A 14,283-nucleotide genomic window follows, 5' to 3' on the forward strand; every position below is an offset into this window, starting at 1 on the left:
TGCATCATAATAGAGATTTTAGTATTCCATAGCTAATAGTACTGATCTCCTTGCTAGGCATTCGGTTTATTTGATATGTCAAAGGGCACACTGAGCATGTTTAGTATGTGTCTCAGATTCCAGTACCTGGGTGTGGGTCTTTCCTGGCTGGCTGATTATTGTTGACAGATAAATAAGTGTAAAGGGGTTGCCCAGCCATGAAAATATCCTGTTGGAGTGATCTCTGAATTGATGGATTTTGCCGTAACACAAAGCTCACAACCTGGTAAAACTGGGGGAATCAAAATCATTCTAGTGAGTCTTCAGGAGGCAGAACAGAATATTCCTGACCTGTTAATTTAATACAGTGATAATTTCCAGTGACATTCCAGTAAAGTGGAAATAATTTTCTTCATAGATAAAATTATGCGATGATAAATGTTTTTTCTACTATGTCTTGGCTCTGCATTCTGTAACAGTCTCCAGCTTAAGCAATATGAAATGATTTGCTGATGTGGATAATCCAGGTTGACCCTCACTAGTCTGGCACCCTCAGGACCCAACTGGTGCTGAACGAGAGGATTTACCAGTCGACTGGAGGTCCACATTGTCTAGCAGCATTGCCAACACTTCCACTGTTTACTGGGCTCTTAGAAGACATTTAGGGGTAGGTTACAGCTAAATAACAGCACAGAAAGCTGAGAGCCAGGACTGGTGGCTGTAAACAAACTTTAAGGGACCATGGGAAACTTGGCCATACCCATGGCAAGTGGTCACCCAGATAACTCAAATCATGCCGGATTACGGATGTTGCAGGATGAGAGTGTGCTGGGCTAGAGAGGTTCAACCTGTTCTAGGTGACGAAGTTCTAATCCTGCAGTCTGATCTTTGCAGGCAGACTGCTTATGTTTTTGCTGACCCTGCTGATTTCACAGAATGTGGCTGAGGCTACATCTACACTATGAGATACTACTGATTTTTGAGTCATTTAGTTCAATTGTACCAAGTGCCTGTCTTCACTGTAAGTTCCATTAGCTTGATTTATGGAGCACTAAAATTGATATAATATTGGTATAATATTATCAGAACCTGATGGGTGTAGCGTTTAGGTCAAATTTAAAATTCCAAATGAAGGGTAGCTAGGAAGTGCTGTGTCTTTAAATGGAATTAATTAGCCTCCAGACATGTGCCCTATCTGCCCCACAATGCCCCTCAGTTCTCCACTCTGGCCTCTTCCATCTCGGCTGCTCTCAGGAATTAAGCAACTGGAAGACCATTTCAGTTCAGCACCTGGAAGCCTGTGGCTGTAGTGTCATGCTTGAATAAGAGGCTGAAAAATCCTTTCTTTCTTTCTTTGCTGTTAGTGCGGCTGTGGGGTCTGTGGTTCTGTGTCTACCTCTGCTGGCTGTCTTTTCTTTTTTCTGTGCTGCCTGGCGCCAGCCCCTGCCCCCCAACACCATGTGGCAGCTAGGCTGTGGGTGGGGGTTGTGCTTGTATGATAAGATGAAAAACTTCTTTTCAGCCATTTACATTTTGTTCTGACCCTCCACAACCCTTTCTTCCCTCCCCCAGAGGCGCCATGCAGTCTAGAACTTTCCCACACCCAGCCGCATCACGTGGCTTGACCCTGAACCAATAAAAGAATGTGCAGCTCAAGTTGCCAGGCAGCTTGCACCTGGTGAGGGTCCTGTAGTTGCTTGAGGGAAGTCTACCTCGATGGCTAAGATATTGGGGGACTTGTACCCGTTTGGAGGCCTTGCAGTCCACTGGTGGAAATCCCTCGTGGCAGCCATGATTTTTGAGGGCAGGCAGCTACCTGGGGAAAGTCTCCAGTAGCTGAGATACTCGGGGGTTAATGCCTAAATTTGGTGGAGTTTTAGGCCTTTCTTCTGCATGTAGGCAGGTGCAGGGGCTTACGACTACAGGGAAACTTGTAGGCTCATGCTTTTAGGGACAAATAAGACACAGACTGAAAATATTATAAACTGGGTAATCAATAGAAAGCAGTTCTCATTCATTGCTTTTTAAGCACCCTGAACTTCGCTCATAACTATTACTTCAGCCTTACGCCATTGGAATACTATTGCAAATGAATATGCCTCACTGGTGCTGTCGTGGCCATAATGCTACACTGTAACGTTTCTGATCCAGAATCTTACTCATGAAAGCTCATCATCTAATAAAAAAAACTTGTTAGTCTTCAAGATGCTACAGGACTGCCTGTTTTTGGGGGTTGGTTTCCTTATTTTTTTGGTAAAGCTACAGACTAGCATGGCTACCCCTCTGAGACACTGTTTATGTTTAATTGTTTAACGTTTGGTTGTATCTTCCATAAAGTACAAGAAGCACTAGAGGAGAGGGTAAAATAACAGACCTTTGAACTGATGTCTTCCCCCCCACACCCCGAAGAGTAATGCTTCATTTCTGAGTTGGGGGGAATCCACTGAGTGGCTGCTTTGAATGCGAGTTGTAATTCAAAATATGTGATAATTTATCATACAATAAAATCACAGTATCATTAATTACAATCTGTACAGTAAGTGAACTGGCATTGATTGTTACTGTAGCTGCTGAGCACAGTGCAGTTTCTTTCATAGTGCGAGTCTTTCTGTGGTTTCCTCCCAGTGACCTCAAGCTGGGATTTATTGCACTTTGAGTTTCTATGCTAACACTGTCGTTCTGAGCATTGAGCTTCATTTGTGCTAATTTCTGTGTGATCATTTACATTGTGGATTTATGTGTGGGAGGGCTTGAAGTGAGGTGTACTAAATTATTTTATTTCAGAAATTAAAGTTAAGTTTGAGCTGCCTGCCATGAGATCCAATTAGCTAGGCAGTTGTACACAGTTGTACACTTTTATATGATAGAAAACTTTGCCTTTAGGTTTTATCTTTAAAAAATTGTTGTCTGATATTTTATATTGCTCTAGCCTATGTATGTTTCTGAGTAGTGAATGTGAGCTTTAAGAGTGAAAAAAGACTGGCAGTTTAAAATGCCAACCTAACTTCAACAATTTGAAAAGTACTCCTGGAAAAATTCTGCACAAACATTTTTAAAAATTCTCTGCACAGTATTTTAAAAATGGCAAAATTCTGCTTTTTATTTGTCAAAATAACACACACAATCATGCCAATTATTTTGGGCATTTTATTGGGATTAGGAGTTTATTAGGAATTAGGGGGCCTCTTGCATGCAGACCCTGGCTGACTCCAGTCTTTCCCATTCAGTCAGGCACATCTGCCCTGTCCCTGTGTGCCCTGTGCTCCCATTCCTTCTTGTGTCCCTGTACCCTTATTCAGTCAGGTTTAGCTTTCCCTGTCTCCATGTGTCCCTGACGTCATGCTTCCCATTCTGCCACAGCTACCTGCTCTTTCCTCTGTGCCCCCGCATCACCCCCTCCCATTCTGCCACTGGCTCAGTAGTGTCGCCCCACTAGCTCCTCTGTCCCAACCCCAGCCAGAAAGAATATATTTTTGGAAAGAAATATTGCTGAAAAAGCACATTCCTTCAGGACCAGTGGAGTGCTTTCATTATTTGTTCAATACTGTACAGTCCTGCTGGGAGGGAGATGGCATCACAAAGGAGAGTGCGTTTGATCTCTTTGAGTTAGTCTCTTTGGAGGACCTGTGAGGGTTTGGGCTGCGGGAGGGATATAGCTGAACAGTTCAGTGGTCACGGACTGGCTTTCTTCAAAGAAGTTCCTGCAGGCCTTGGAATGTTCTCTTAGCCACCCTTTAGTTACAAAGGTGAAGGAAGTCATTATAGCTTCTTCACGATTGGAATGTGACTCAAAAAAGCTGTAAACAGCTTTTCCTGTGAATGGCTTTGTGGAACAACAAAAAAAATCCCTCTGCAACATTTCCCTTTCCTAACCGTAGATCTCTGAAAAGGAGTTGCTAAAATATCAGGCTAATATGAAAGCTTACATTTATTAAAGTGGCTAGAAATGAAATACAGGGTGAAGGGCAAACAGTAGGACAAAAGGCAGACATTTGCCAAAAAACATCTCAGATGCTTGCTTTCTTCTCACTTTACCCTCTCCACTTCCCTCTCCACCAGCAAAAGCCAGTATGGTATGTAAAACAACCTCCCTTTTGTGAGTGAATCAGCATTAACCCTATGAAAATGAATAAGAAAAGTGCAGTGTTTTCTTGTGTCATACTGCACACTCCCTGGTTCAACTTCTGTGACCTTCTGTGTCTCTACTAGGAATAAATTTTAACAAGCTTGTTACATAGTTTGCATTGAAAACCATGAAAACCATCTTAAATCTCTGTTGGGCTGAGGCCAAGTCTACACTACAATTCTACATTGGCTACGTTGCTTAAGGTGTGACAATTCTAACTCCTCCCTCTTCCCAGTTGACATAGTTATATTGACTTAATCATCTATGTAGACACCATTGTCTTGACAGGACATAGCTACTGAGTGTAAAGGGACCATAACAGGTGTGAAAATCTCACCCAGCATGTTCCAGCCTTTTGTGCTCCCAGTGGTCTAGCTCAATTTCTCTACAGGCTATTGAAAGTAATTAAAATTGTCTTGTCCTGGCCTGTACTAATAACCAAATTGCTTTCAGCCCTCTTGGAGGAGCAGGAGGGGGATGTAGATGTCACTTGTTCTGAACCCATAATAATTTTATTATAGAAAGGCCCTTTTTTTTTTGTTTTAGAATCCTGAGGGGATTTCCACTTTAAGGCGAAAAACAGCGTTCTACTTTAAATGGTGTTAAAGTTTGAGAGGAAGAAATTTGTGTTTTCACCAGAGGTAGCATGATTTTTTTTTTTTCCTCCCCATGAGCTGATACATTTTGGGGAACTATGTCTACTTTTCCAAAGATGTTGGACTGTGTTTGGAAGCCGTGACATCATCTGGAGGGGTGGCATTTACGCATCCACAACAGATGATTATGTAAACTGAACAAAATGGGGATGGGAAGCAATTCCCTCTGACTCACGCAGAATCTAATCAGGTGGCAATAGTGTCTCATGTCATAACTGGACTTCTTTGTAGTTTGGCTCTTAAATAGGTAGATTGAATATTACAAAAGGTAGGCATTACAGGCATATTTTTGTATGCTTCGTTGCATGTGCATACAAGACTGTACTTTAAAAATATTTCATTTACTCCAAATATTTAATTTACTAGGAAAAAAAATCCCCCAGAACAAAATATTGTGGTTCTGAACAATTTCCGTCTGTTTATACCAATGGATTTTGGATTCCAGAAGCTTTCTAATGTGCTCTAGAATTTAAGCCTCTAAAGTTACATAGCCAAAAATAGCTGTGATATCAGAACATTGATATTACTTTTGTATAAGGTAAAGTTAAATCAGAAGGCTGAGGAAATCAGCTTAATCTTAATTTAAGTCATTGTAGTAATGGCAGCAATACTGGTAGAGTAGTGTTGTGACAGTTCACTGTGTGCTGGGACTTTTAATGTCTAGTTAAGAGACCATAAACCTTTTCATTTAAAATATACCATCTTACCTTGTACACTGCAGCTGTGTCTACACAGTAGCATTATTCCGAAATAAACTATTCCAGAATAGCTTATTTCAAAATAACACTGCTACATTTAGAAGTAGCACTTGGCTATTTTGAAATACAGCATCTACACACAATAGAACCTATTTCAAAGTAGACCCATTGGATGCACTATGACTTTATTCCCTGTCTAAACATCTCCTGTTTTCAAACAGCTATTTCAAAGTAGGCTCTGTTCCTCGTGCAGTGAGACCTACCTGTTCTGAAATAAGCCAACCGCTTTTTTGAATTTATTTCAAAGTAGCAGTAGTGTTGTGTAGACACTAGGAAAGTTATTTCCAAGTAGTGTTTCTGTGTAGGCATAGTCTCAAAGTGCTTTGAAAGACAGAATAAGCCAATGTGGAGTGATCTCACCGTGTCTCTGGTTTGAAACTTAATCCGTTGGACTTTATTTGAATATTAAAAGTTTACATGAAACCTACCAAGTGCTTTTTCATGTGCTTGGTGCAAAGTTTTGGAAGGTTTGAATCAAGGGGCCACAATGGAATCTCTGCCTCTTAGAGAGCATTAAACAGCTTAAAGGTTGCACATTACTCAGTTGGCTTTTCCTTGCAGCTAGTGTGAATTTTGTTCTCATGAACATGAAGGATGAAAACTATTGGTTTGATCCAAGTAGAGCAGTTGGGCATCATACAGATTTTTAAACTAGTGGAAATGTGTATAACAAGGACCAGTGGCTAGAAGTTGCAGGTAGACAAATTCAAATTAGAAATAGGGCACACGTTTTTAACAGTGAAGGTGATTAATTGTAACAAAAAAACTACGAAGGGAAGTGGTGTTTTTTCCATCTCCAGTCATCACTTAGATGCCTTTCTGGAAGATGTGCTGTAGCCAAACAACTTATTTGGCTCAACACAGAGGAATTGGATGAAATGGTATGGCCTGTGATAAATAAGAGGTCAGACTAAATGCACTAATGGGCCCTTTTGGCCTTAAGCTCTCTGAATCAGGGAGTTTCATCCTATAGGGTTTTTTTTTTTCAGTATGTCTCAGTTTGTTACTCTGTTCTTCAAGTGCTAGTGTTTTCTTATACAGAGATAGCTAATAATGCTATGTTCTGTTTTGGTTTTCTGCTGTGGACAAATGAGGAAATAGGATAAGACAACCAAAATCACTTGTAACTTCAGACAAGAAACTATTAAATTCCTTTTTGATAAAAAGTGACTGCTCTTGTTCTGTTACTGCCTCATTCCTAATATTGATGATTTCAAGTGCTTTTGCAGATGTACTTGTTCCATATGTAATTCCTTCTGTAGAAAACAGGAAAGGAGACATCTCCCATTTTAGTAGCATAGTAATTAATCAGAGAAAGGGGTGTGATACTTCCATCAGCTGTTTAATTTCAGTAGTCTCCTGATGTATATTTTGGCCAACTTGCTGCAGCTGTGTCTGTATGTTACTGTTCTTCAACTGCATGTGGTGGTGTTATTCAGGAGCCTGTTGTTTGCCTAGCAGAAAAAAACCCATTTTTCTAAGTTTGTTTATAGTCAGAGTTGTACCAGTTTAGTGAAAGGTACAACTTTCAAACTGATTAGTTAGAGCTGTGCAAAGCACAATGCAAATGTAACCCTATCTTCTGCCCTGTGCCCTGTGGTTGACCTGTTGGCTGGGCCATCCAGGTGTTACGGTACCTGGTGGCTCAGTTGGACTTAGAAAAATGTTTGCCCTAGCCCCTTAGATTGACTTGCTGGCCACTAGGAGCCAAGGTTGATGTGCTGACCGGCCTGTCCTGGGGTTTACCTGGTGGCCACCAGGAGATGGGGTTGTTGTGTATGTTATACTGTCCCACCTATTGGCACTGAGACCACTTACAGGCGGAATGAATCTGTTCTACAATTCTAACAGCCAACTGGCTTGTAGCCTATGCATTATGCTCCAGAGGTCCCAGGTTTGATTCTGCCTGCGGATGCTTGGGGTCTGTCGGTGTTACACAAATACCATAATCTTATTTAAACTTTTGCTTGTCTTAATTTAGCTTAATTAAACAAGGAATCAGTGAGACACATTAATAAATGTTGTTTTAAATCAAATGAAGAACGTTCATTCTGTTTGTTCACTGGTTTAAGGAAATCAGTTTTAAACTGAATTAAAGTTAAATTTGAGTAGAGACCATTCCTTAGCAAAAGCTTGATTTAAATAACTGAGTTGTTGACTGTGTGATCATGGTTTCCATTTCATTTTTTTTTCTTTTAGCATGCTGGCAGGAATTCTTGACAGCTCGCTGAGGTTTCCTTGGGATACACAAATTATCATTCCCCAGTTTAAACAGGCTTTTGTGAAAACAGCATAAAACCTGTTACATTTACTGATTCAATTTCTTTACTGTTAACTCTTGCTTCATCTGTTTCTTGAAAGTTAATATTGGTTATGTCCTAGAAGTTTAAGCAAGAGTGGTGGAATGATCAGGGTTCTTAGGGCATGCAAAGGCAGTAGACTGCATGTGTAGGTTTTACTTACGAATATGGGACGTGTATGTGTGATGGGCAAACATTCCTTACTGCCCATTCCAAAGAAAACTATGTCGGTAATAAAGCAAAGGAGGCAGGAACCAGTGTCTAGAATGTCTTCAATAATTGTAAACATGGTATCTCTAGAACAAAATCATCAGAGACATACCAATTGCTGTGATTTTCTTGATATTGTTTCGAATATTGCTCAATTATTCTGTTTCTCATGTTTGTAAACATAAAAGTATGCTATTATTATCTGCATTTTGAAAAGGATTGGAACGCTTTTGTATGGAAGTGTGGTATAATGCAGTATTGCTATAAAAGCGTGGAATACTTTAAAAAAAGTTGAGGGAGGGTGTGAGGAACAGGAGACCCAAACAGCAAAATGGATTCATAATATTTTCCTATTTTTATTTGTGATGCTGACATCAGGCTTAAGATTGTGGAAATTAGGAAGAATTTCACTGATTTTATGTGAAAAGATAATGTAATGTCTTTGACTGCATTGAGGCCCGTTAGCAAAAATCTAAATTCTTTATTCTGAAGAGGATGTAGGCAGCCATGGTAGATAACAAAACAAAGATGAGCTGCCAGTGTCATGCTATGGCTAAAAGGGGTGAAGATTGCTTTGGATGAACATTGAGTAGGCATATGGAAATACTTATTGCTTTTACATATGACAATGGTGAAACCACGATGGAAATACTCTGGCCAATTTTGGTGGCAGTATTTCAAAGATCCTGAAGAATCGAAGAGGGTACAGAAAAGAGCCAAGACAGGTTTGAGGTCTGGAGGATACAGCTTCCAACAAAAGACTTAAGCTAAGTAGGTGAGTTTCATGAAGAGAAGGTTGAGACACAAGATGGTAATTCTCTGTGTTAGCACTGGGAGACTGTATCTGATACTTCAGGGCTTTTAAATCTAGAGTACAAAGACTTAAAAAGAAGGAATTTTTCAAAGCTTATTAAATTGAAACAATGAAGAAGGTACACATTTTTATCATTTGAGGGTAGTGAGCCATTGGGACCTCTCACCAATGGATGTGGTAGGTTCTCCATCACCTGAGTGATTGCTTGTGTCCATTCAGCATTGGTGTGTGTTCTGGCCACGTGCACCGGTGCTGGAAGATTTTCCCTTAGTGGTACCCCAGAGGAGCTGGGTCAGGTGCTGATGTACTCGTTTGCAGTAGTACAGCAGACATCTGGGGTTCTTTTGGAGTGCAGCTCCTCTTCTCAGAGTGGCATCAATTGGCTCCAGGTGACATTGGTGCCCGACTCCTTGCAGGCAGTCCAGGATGTCTTGTCAATGCCAGTGCTGTCCATCCCTGTTGTCATGGGACTGAGCTATGAAGGGAAGACAGTAACAGCACTGCCCTGGTTTTCTGCAGAGGCATGAGTCCCTCTTGGGGTGGAACATCCAAAACCTCACCTCTTTGCAGCTTTCCTTGCCAGTGCCCCTATCCTGGACATCTGTAAGGTTGTAATATGTTCCTCTCTGCACACTGTCACTATGCACCTTGATGTAACAAGCCCGAGAGGATGTTGTGTTGCAGATAGCGTGTCAGTTAACTCCTTCCACCTCCAGGCATACTGCCTACGGTCACCTATGCTGAGTGGACATGAGCAATCACTCGAAGAAAAGATAGTTACCTGTTTCCATAACTGGTGTTCTTCAAAATGTGTTCATGTGCATTCGACTTCCCACCCTTCTGTCCCACTGTTGGAGTTTTCCAGCAAGAAGGAACTGAGGGAAAAGGGGCTGGAGGCATCCTATATAGTGCAGCATATAAGTGCCACTCCTGGGGGTGCCTGAGCTGGTTTCCCTATGTGTACTGCTAGGGAAAATCTTCTGGCACCGGTGCATGTGGCAAGCACGTGCCCCTACATTGAATGAACATGAGCAACACATCGTGAAAAACACAGTTGTGGAAACAGGTAACTGTCTTTTTTTCTTTTGTGGCTGAGTTGATTACATGGATAGGTATAATTTTCTACTTCAACTACTTAGGGTCTATTTGGGAGGACATTAGGTTTGAGAAACTGCTGGAATGATGCTGTGGGAAGTAAATTAACACCCTTGATTCTGTCTGCAGTATTTTGCCTTTGTATTGATTTTTTTAAAAAATTTTTTGATATTTTTAATATTCCAGAGCAAAACAGAGGTTGAATCCATGGCAGATAGGGAAAATTACTATTTGCCAGTGTTCTACTAAATATTATCACTTCTATGATGTTGTTATTATTCATTTGTCCAGCAGTTGCTGCAGAATAATATGTTATCCAAAGAGGTTAGTGATGTTGATGCTGATACTGGTGTGCTTCACAAACCTATAGTGATTGCTTGCTTCCATTTTCTGGGGGCAACAGGACAATTTATGTTGACCGAAGAGAATAGAATTTTATTCACCATTTTGCATTGGTAGTTGAAGGTGGGGGGCAGGGGAGAGAGTGTAAATTTCTGTGGACTGTAAATTGTACTGGTTTGACATTCTCACAACTTGGATGCTGTAAAGTTTCCAATAAATGTGAACAGCAATGAATTCCAGCTCTGTTCTCATATTCTTCCAGAAAGTGGAAGAAAAACTGGCAGGACTGCATGCCTTCATAATTAAATAGCTGAACAGAGAACCTGAAGGGAGAAGCGGTCTCACCTGTTTTGGGAGTATCTGTCAGCATAGTTTCTAAATGAAATTTTCCTTTTCTTTGTACATTTCGGTTTTTGTGTATTTAAAATTACTGTTGCATACTCCAGTGTCTTTATTTAATTTTGATCAGATCAGACGTTTGTTTGGTATAGCCAAAGCACATACTAAATAGCAGTAATTGCATAGTAAACTCTGCATCTTTTGAGTTTATTTTCATTATTTATATTTTTACAGGATCACAAAGCCATTAACATTTGCTGACTGTGTTGGCGATGAACTTCCTTTAGGATGGGAAACTGTTTATGATCAACAGATTGGAATTTATTACATGGACCATATAAATCGTGAGTAGAAGTAGAATTGGTTTTACGAACACTCACAAATTGATACCTACAATTGCACCAAGGGTGTCTAAGATGACATTCATTCAACTTCTAGCTCCTCTGAGATGCAAGTTACTTCTTGTAGTGTTTCAGGTGGCCCAAATGACCAATTGCTATAATGTTGTCCATTTGTAAGGTGCTTTAAAATCTATGGATGCAAAATGGTTGTATGTAAAATCACTGTTGTGATGTAATACAAAAGGTTTCCGAAACAACCTTGTCGGAATAGGTCTAGCTTAAAATTTCATTTGAATACATATTTATATTCAGGGAGAATATCAAAGGTAGGTGGATTCCTAATCCGTCCTTCAAGTTCTCTTTTTGACACAAGAGTGTTGAAGGAATTTGGCAAAATTTGATACACATGTTAACATTGGTGAACTCTCAGCATTTTCAGACTTCCTATTGTCTGTTGCAGACCTTTCCAGCATTGTTTTCCTGTAGCCCATAGTTTGCTCCCTTACGAAACCCAAAACAGCCGGAGAAGGAAGTGGTGTGGTATTTTTCAGTATAATTTTAAGATTAACTGATTAACTTGTCACATAATCTTATCTAATCAGACAGTCTCACCCTCTCCTAAGTACTGCAGCCTTCCTGCTTCCACATAGCAATGGCAACTGGATTTATGCAGGGGAATGTGGATGGAGACTGTAGAGCTGTTGCTGAGCTTCATATCACCACTGTCCATCACACTGGCCAATTATACTGTTTAAAGTGTATATCCCTATCTTTATAGCTTGGTATTATTGCTACTGCTAATCTTGTGCCATCATTGAGCTGCTTATTACTAATGAGAGGATGGGTTTCTGTAGTGCACCAGTTGATAACTAGCTGGTAAGAAAAGAGGAAAGGAGTAGTAGCAGAAGTAATATCAGAGGTAAATAGCACTATCTGCAAAACCAGTTTCAGCACTGTCTCTTTAGAATCTAGTTAATTTAAAAAAATAATTTGGGGTATTATACCAGCATCTCTTAACAACTTTGCATATTCTTGTGTGTTTCACAAAAAAAAAAAAAAATGGAAATTCACCTCATTTTGACGTGTAAAAGACCCACACAGAGATAGCACTACTTCCCTATAAAAACAAAACCCTTTATGGAGTTTTTAATGTGGACATTAGAAGGATCAGTAACCTAGCGAGTATTTCAAGATCCATTGAAAAATCACATTGCACATGCTGTGAAATTCTTAGTGAACTTGGCACTAAGAATATTGCTCATTTTAATTATTTTTATTTGAGGTGTCCAGAGAATTTTTATATAACATAGTTTTTATCTCAAACTGTAGTAATGTATAGTAACAGGGAGATGGCTGTGTTAGTCTGTATTCTAACAAAACAAATCAGCACTAAAGTGCTACAACTGCTGGTTTGTTTTGTAATAATGCATATATGATACATACATAAATACCACAGGCATACACACTGTACATATGAACTTAATGTAAACTGTATATCTTCAAAAAGTCTGGAATCTTCTGTTTGTTAAAGGAGTTATGGGAATGGGAGATAATTAAATACGCAACTCCCATTGAGATGCTGTGGTTGAAAGGGCTAATAAACATACAATGTAATGGGATTTATTTGTTAGTAAATAGATTCTTCATGCTATGGAACAGAGATATTTTCATTTTTTGTTTCAGTTTTTTAAGTTTGATTCTAGTGCAGGAGAACAACCTGTGAAGGTTATTCAGTAACCTTTGGGGGGATAGTGATGGGTGAATGCAGTGATGAAAGAAAAAATCAAGGAGTAGTTCTGGTGGGAATTCTGAGATCTGTAGATGTAGGGTGATAGTATCCAATGGGAGAACAGGATTGCTCGTTCATTAGACTTTATTCCGTTCTTCTATACTGATGGTCTGGTTAGCTGCTACAGAGGGCGTATAGAGCCTAATATATTAGTAGACATGGCAAAGATGAATGTGATAGTAAAAAGAAACAAGGGGAGAAAATATAGGAGAGATTTCAGATCAGTGCTTTTCAAAGTCCATGCATTATAGAAATATCGCAAGCTATGCACACCCAAATACTTCTTTTTTTTTTTTTCTTCCTTCCACCCTGCAGAATAAAGCAGCTGTGCAAATCATTCTTCTAGGCCTCCTGTCTTGATAGGTTTACCCAAAAAAGGAGAACACAAGCTGGGAGGTGGTGAAAAGGATTTTGGCCAGTGACTTTCCATTTACCTTAGGAAACCCAAAAGGAAAAGAAATTCTCTGTTAATCACAGAGTTACCTTTAGTGCCAACCATGATCTCCTCCCTATCCTGTTAATTCTGGCCTTTACTGACACCCTGACTAAGCTGGTGTTGGATCCCATCCAACCATTTCTTAAGAAGCTTCAGTGACTGCCAACCACATAATTCCTTTCCCCTCCTCCTCTGAGTCTTGAGAGCCTTTTGAAGTTTCCTTTAACCAGTTGCACATTTCCCAGTTGGGAATAAAATTTTCCATGTTCTTGGCCAGTCAGGGCTATGCTCAAATGACTACAGGAATTTCAGTCAACTGTAAAGAAACTAAATTAGTAGCTATCCAAATCTAAAACACCTTCAGTTTCAGTTCTTCTCTGGTAAGTAGTACAGTCTGTGCTCCATACACTTATTCCGGGCCAGAGTACAACGTACTCTACCACTGAAGAATGTCAGTGTTGTACTTAACAGGAAGTGACGCCCTTTTGGAGTGGGATGCAAGATGCTGGTGAAGATTTTTGATCCCTTGGCAGGTTATTCAGGGCATCAAAATGTACACCCTCCTCTTTTCAGAGGCTATGTATGATACATTTTAACTTTCGTTATTACCTGGAATTAAAATTGGAGGATTGTAAAGAGCAATTTACTGGGATATCATGTTCTGAACCATTTTAAAATATTTTTACTTTTTTTTTTCTCGGAAAATTATCATTTGTGTAGATTACATTTCAAATGGTTCTCAAACAGTGCTTCTTGTGTGTGTCCGTGGTGATTTTTATAATTAGTTAGGTGGAGAACTACAGTGGGTTTTATTATATTGGAGGCTCAGTCACTGAAATCTCAACTTACCCAGCAAACACAGAAATATTTGTGTAGTTTTAGGTTCTATCATTAGCACTTACAAAATAGCTGACTTTTCCTCTTTCCAGTAATACTAACACCAAAAGCAAAGGTGTTTTATTATTTATTTTATTTTTTGGGGTGTGGGGGAGAGAAATAACTGAAAATATTTTCTTTGCTTGTGGTATCTGTCTTATGGCTTATTATACATTCTTAGGGTGACCGTATCTCCCTGTTCCAAATACAGGACAAGGAGAT

At 39.7% G+C, this 14,283-nt stretch overlaps 1 protein-coding gene across 3 annotated transcripts in view; it reads left to right on the forward strand.

Annotated features, from left to right (window-relative positions):
- The window catches only part of WWC3 (WWC family member 3), a 183,203-nt gene that overhangs the window by 47,193 nt on the left and 121,727 nt on the right, over positions 1-14,283 (forward strand). For all 3 annotated transcript variants that reach the window (XM_074992746.1, XM_074992755.1, XM_074992761.1), the window contains exon 2: positions 10,854-10,963. In XM_074992746.1, the coding sequence (XP_074848847.1) occupies positions 10,854-10,963 (110 nt within the window). The remainder of the gene's footprint in view (positions 1-10,853; positions 10,964-14,283) is intronic.

This window comes from Carettochelys insculpta, chromosome 1 (genome assembly GCF_033958435.1).
Source record: "Carettochelys insculpta isolate YL-2023 chromosome 1, ASM3395843v1, whole genome shotgun sequence".
Taxonomy (NCBI): Eukaryota; Metazoa; Chordata; order Testudines; family Carettochelyidae; genus Carettochelys; species Carettochelys insculpta.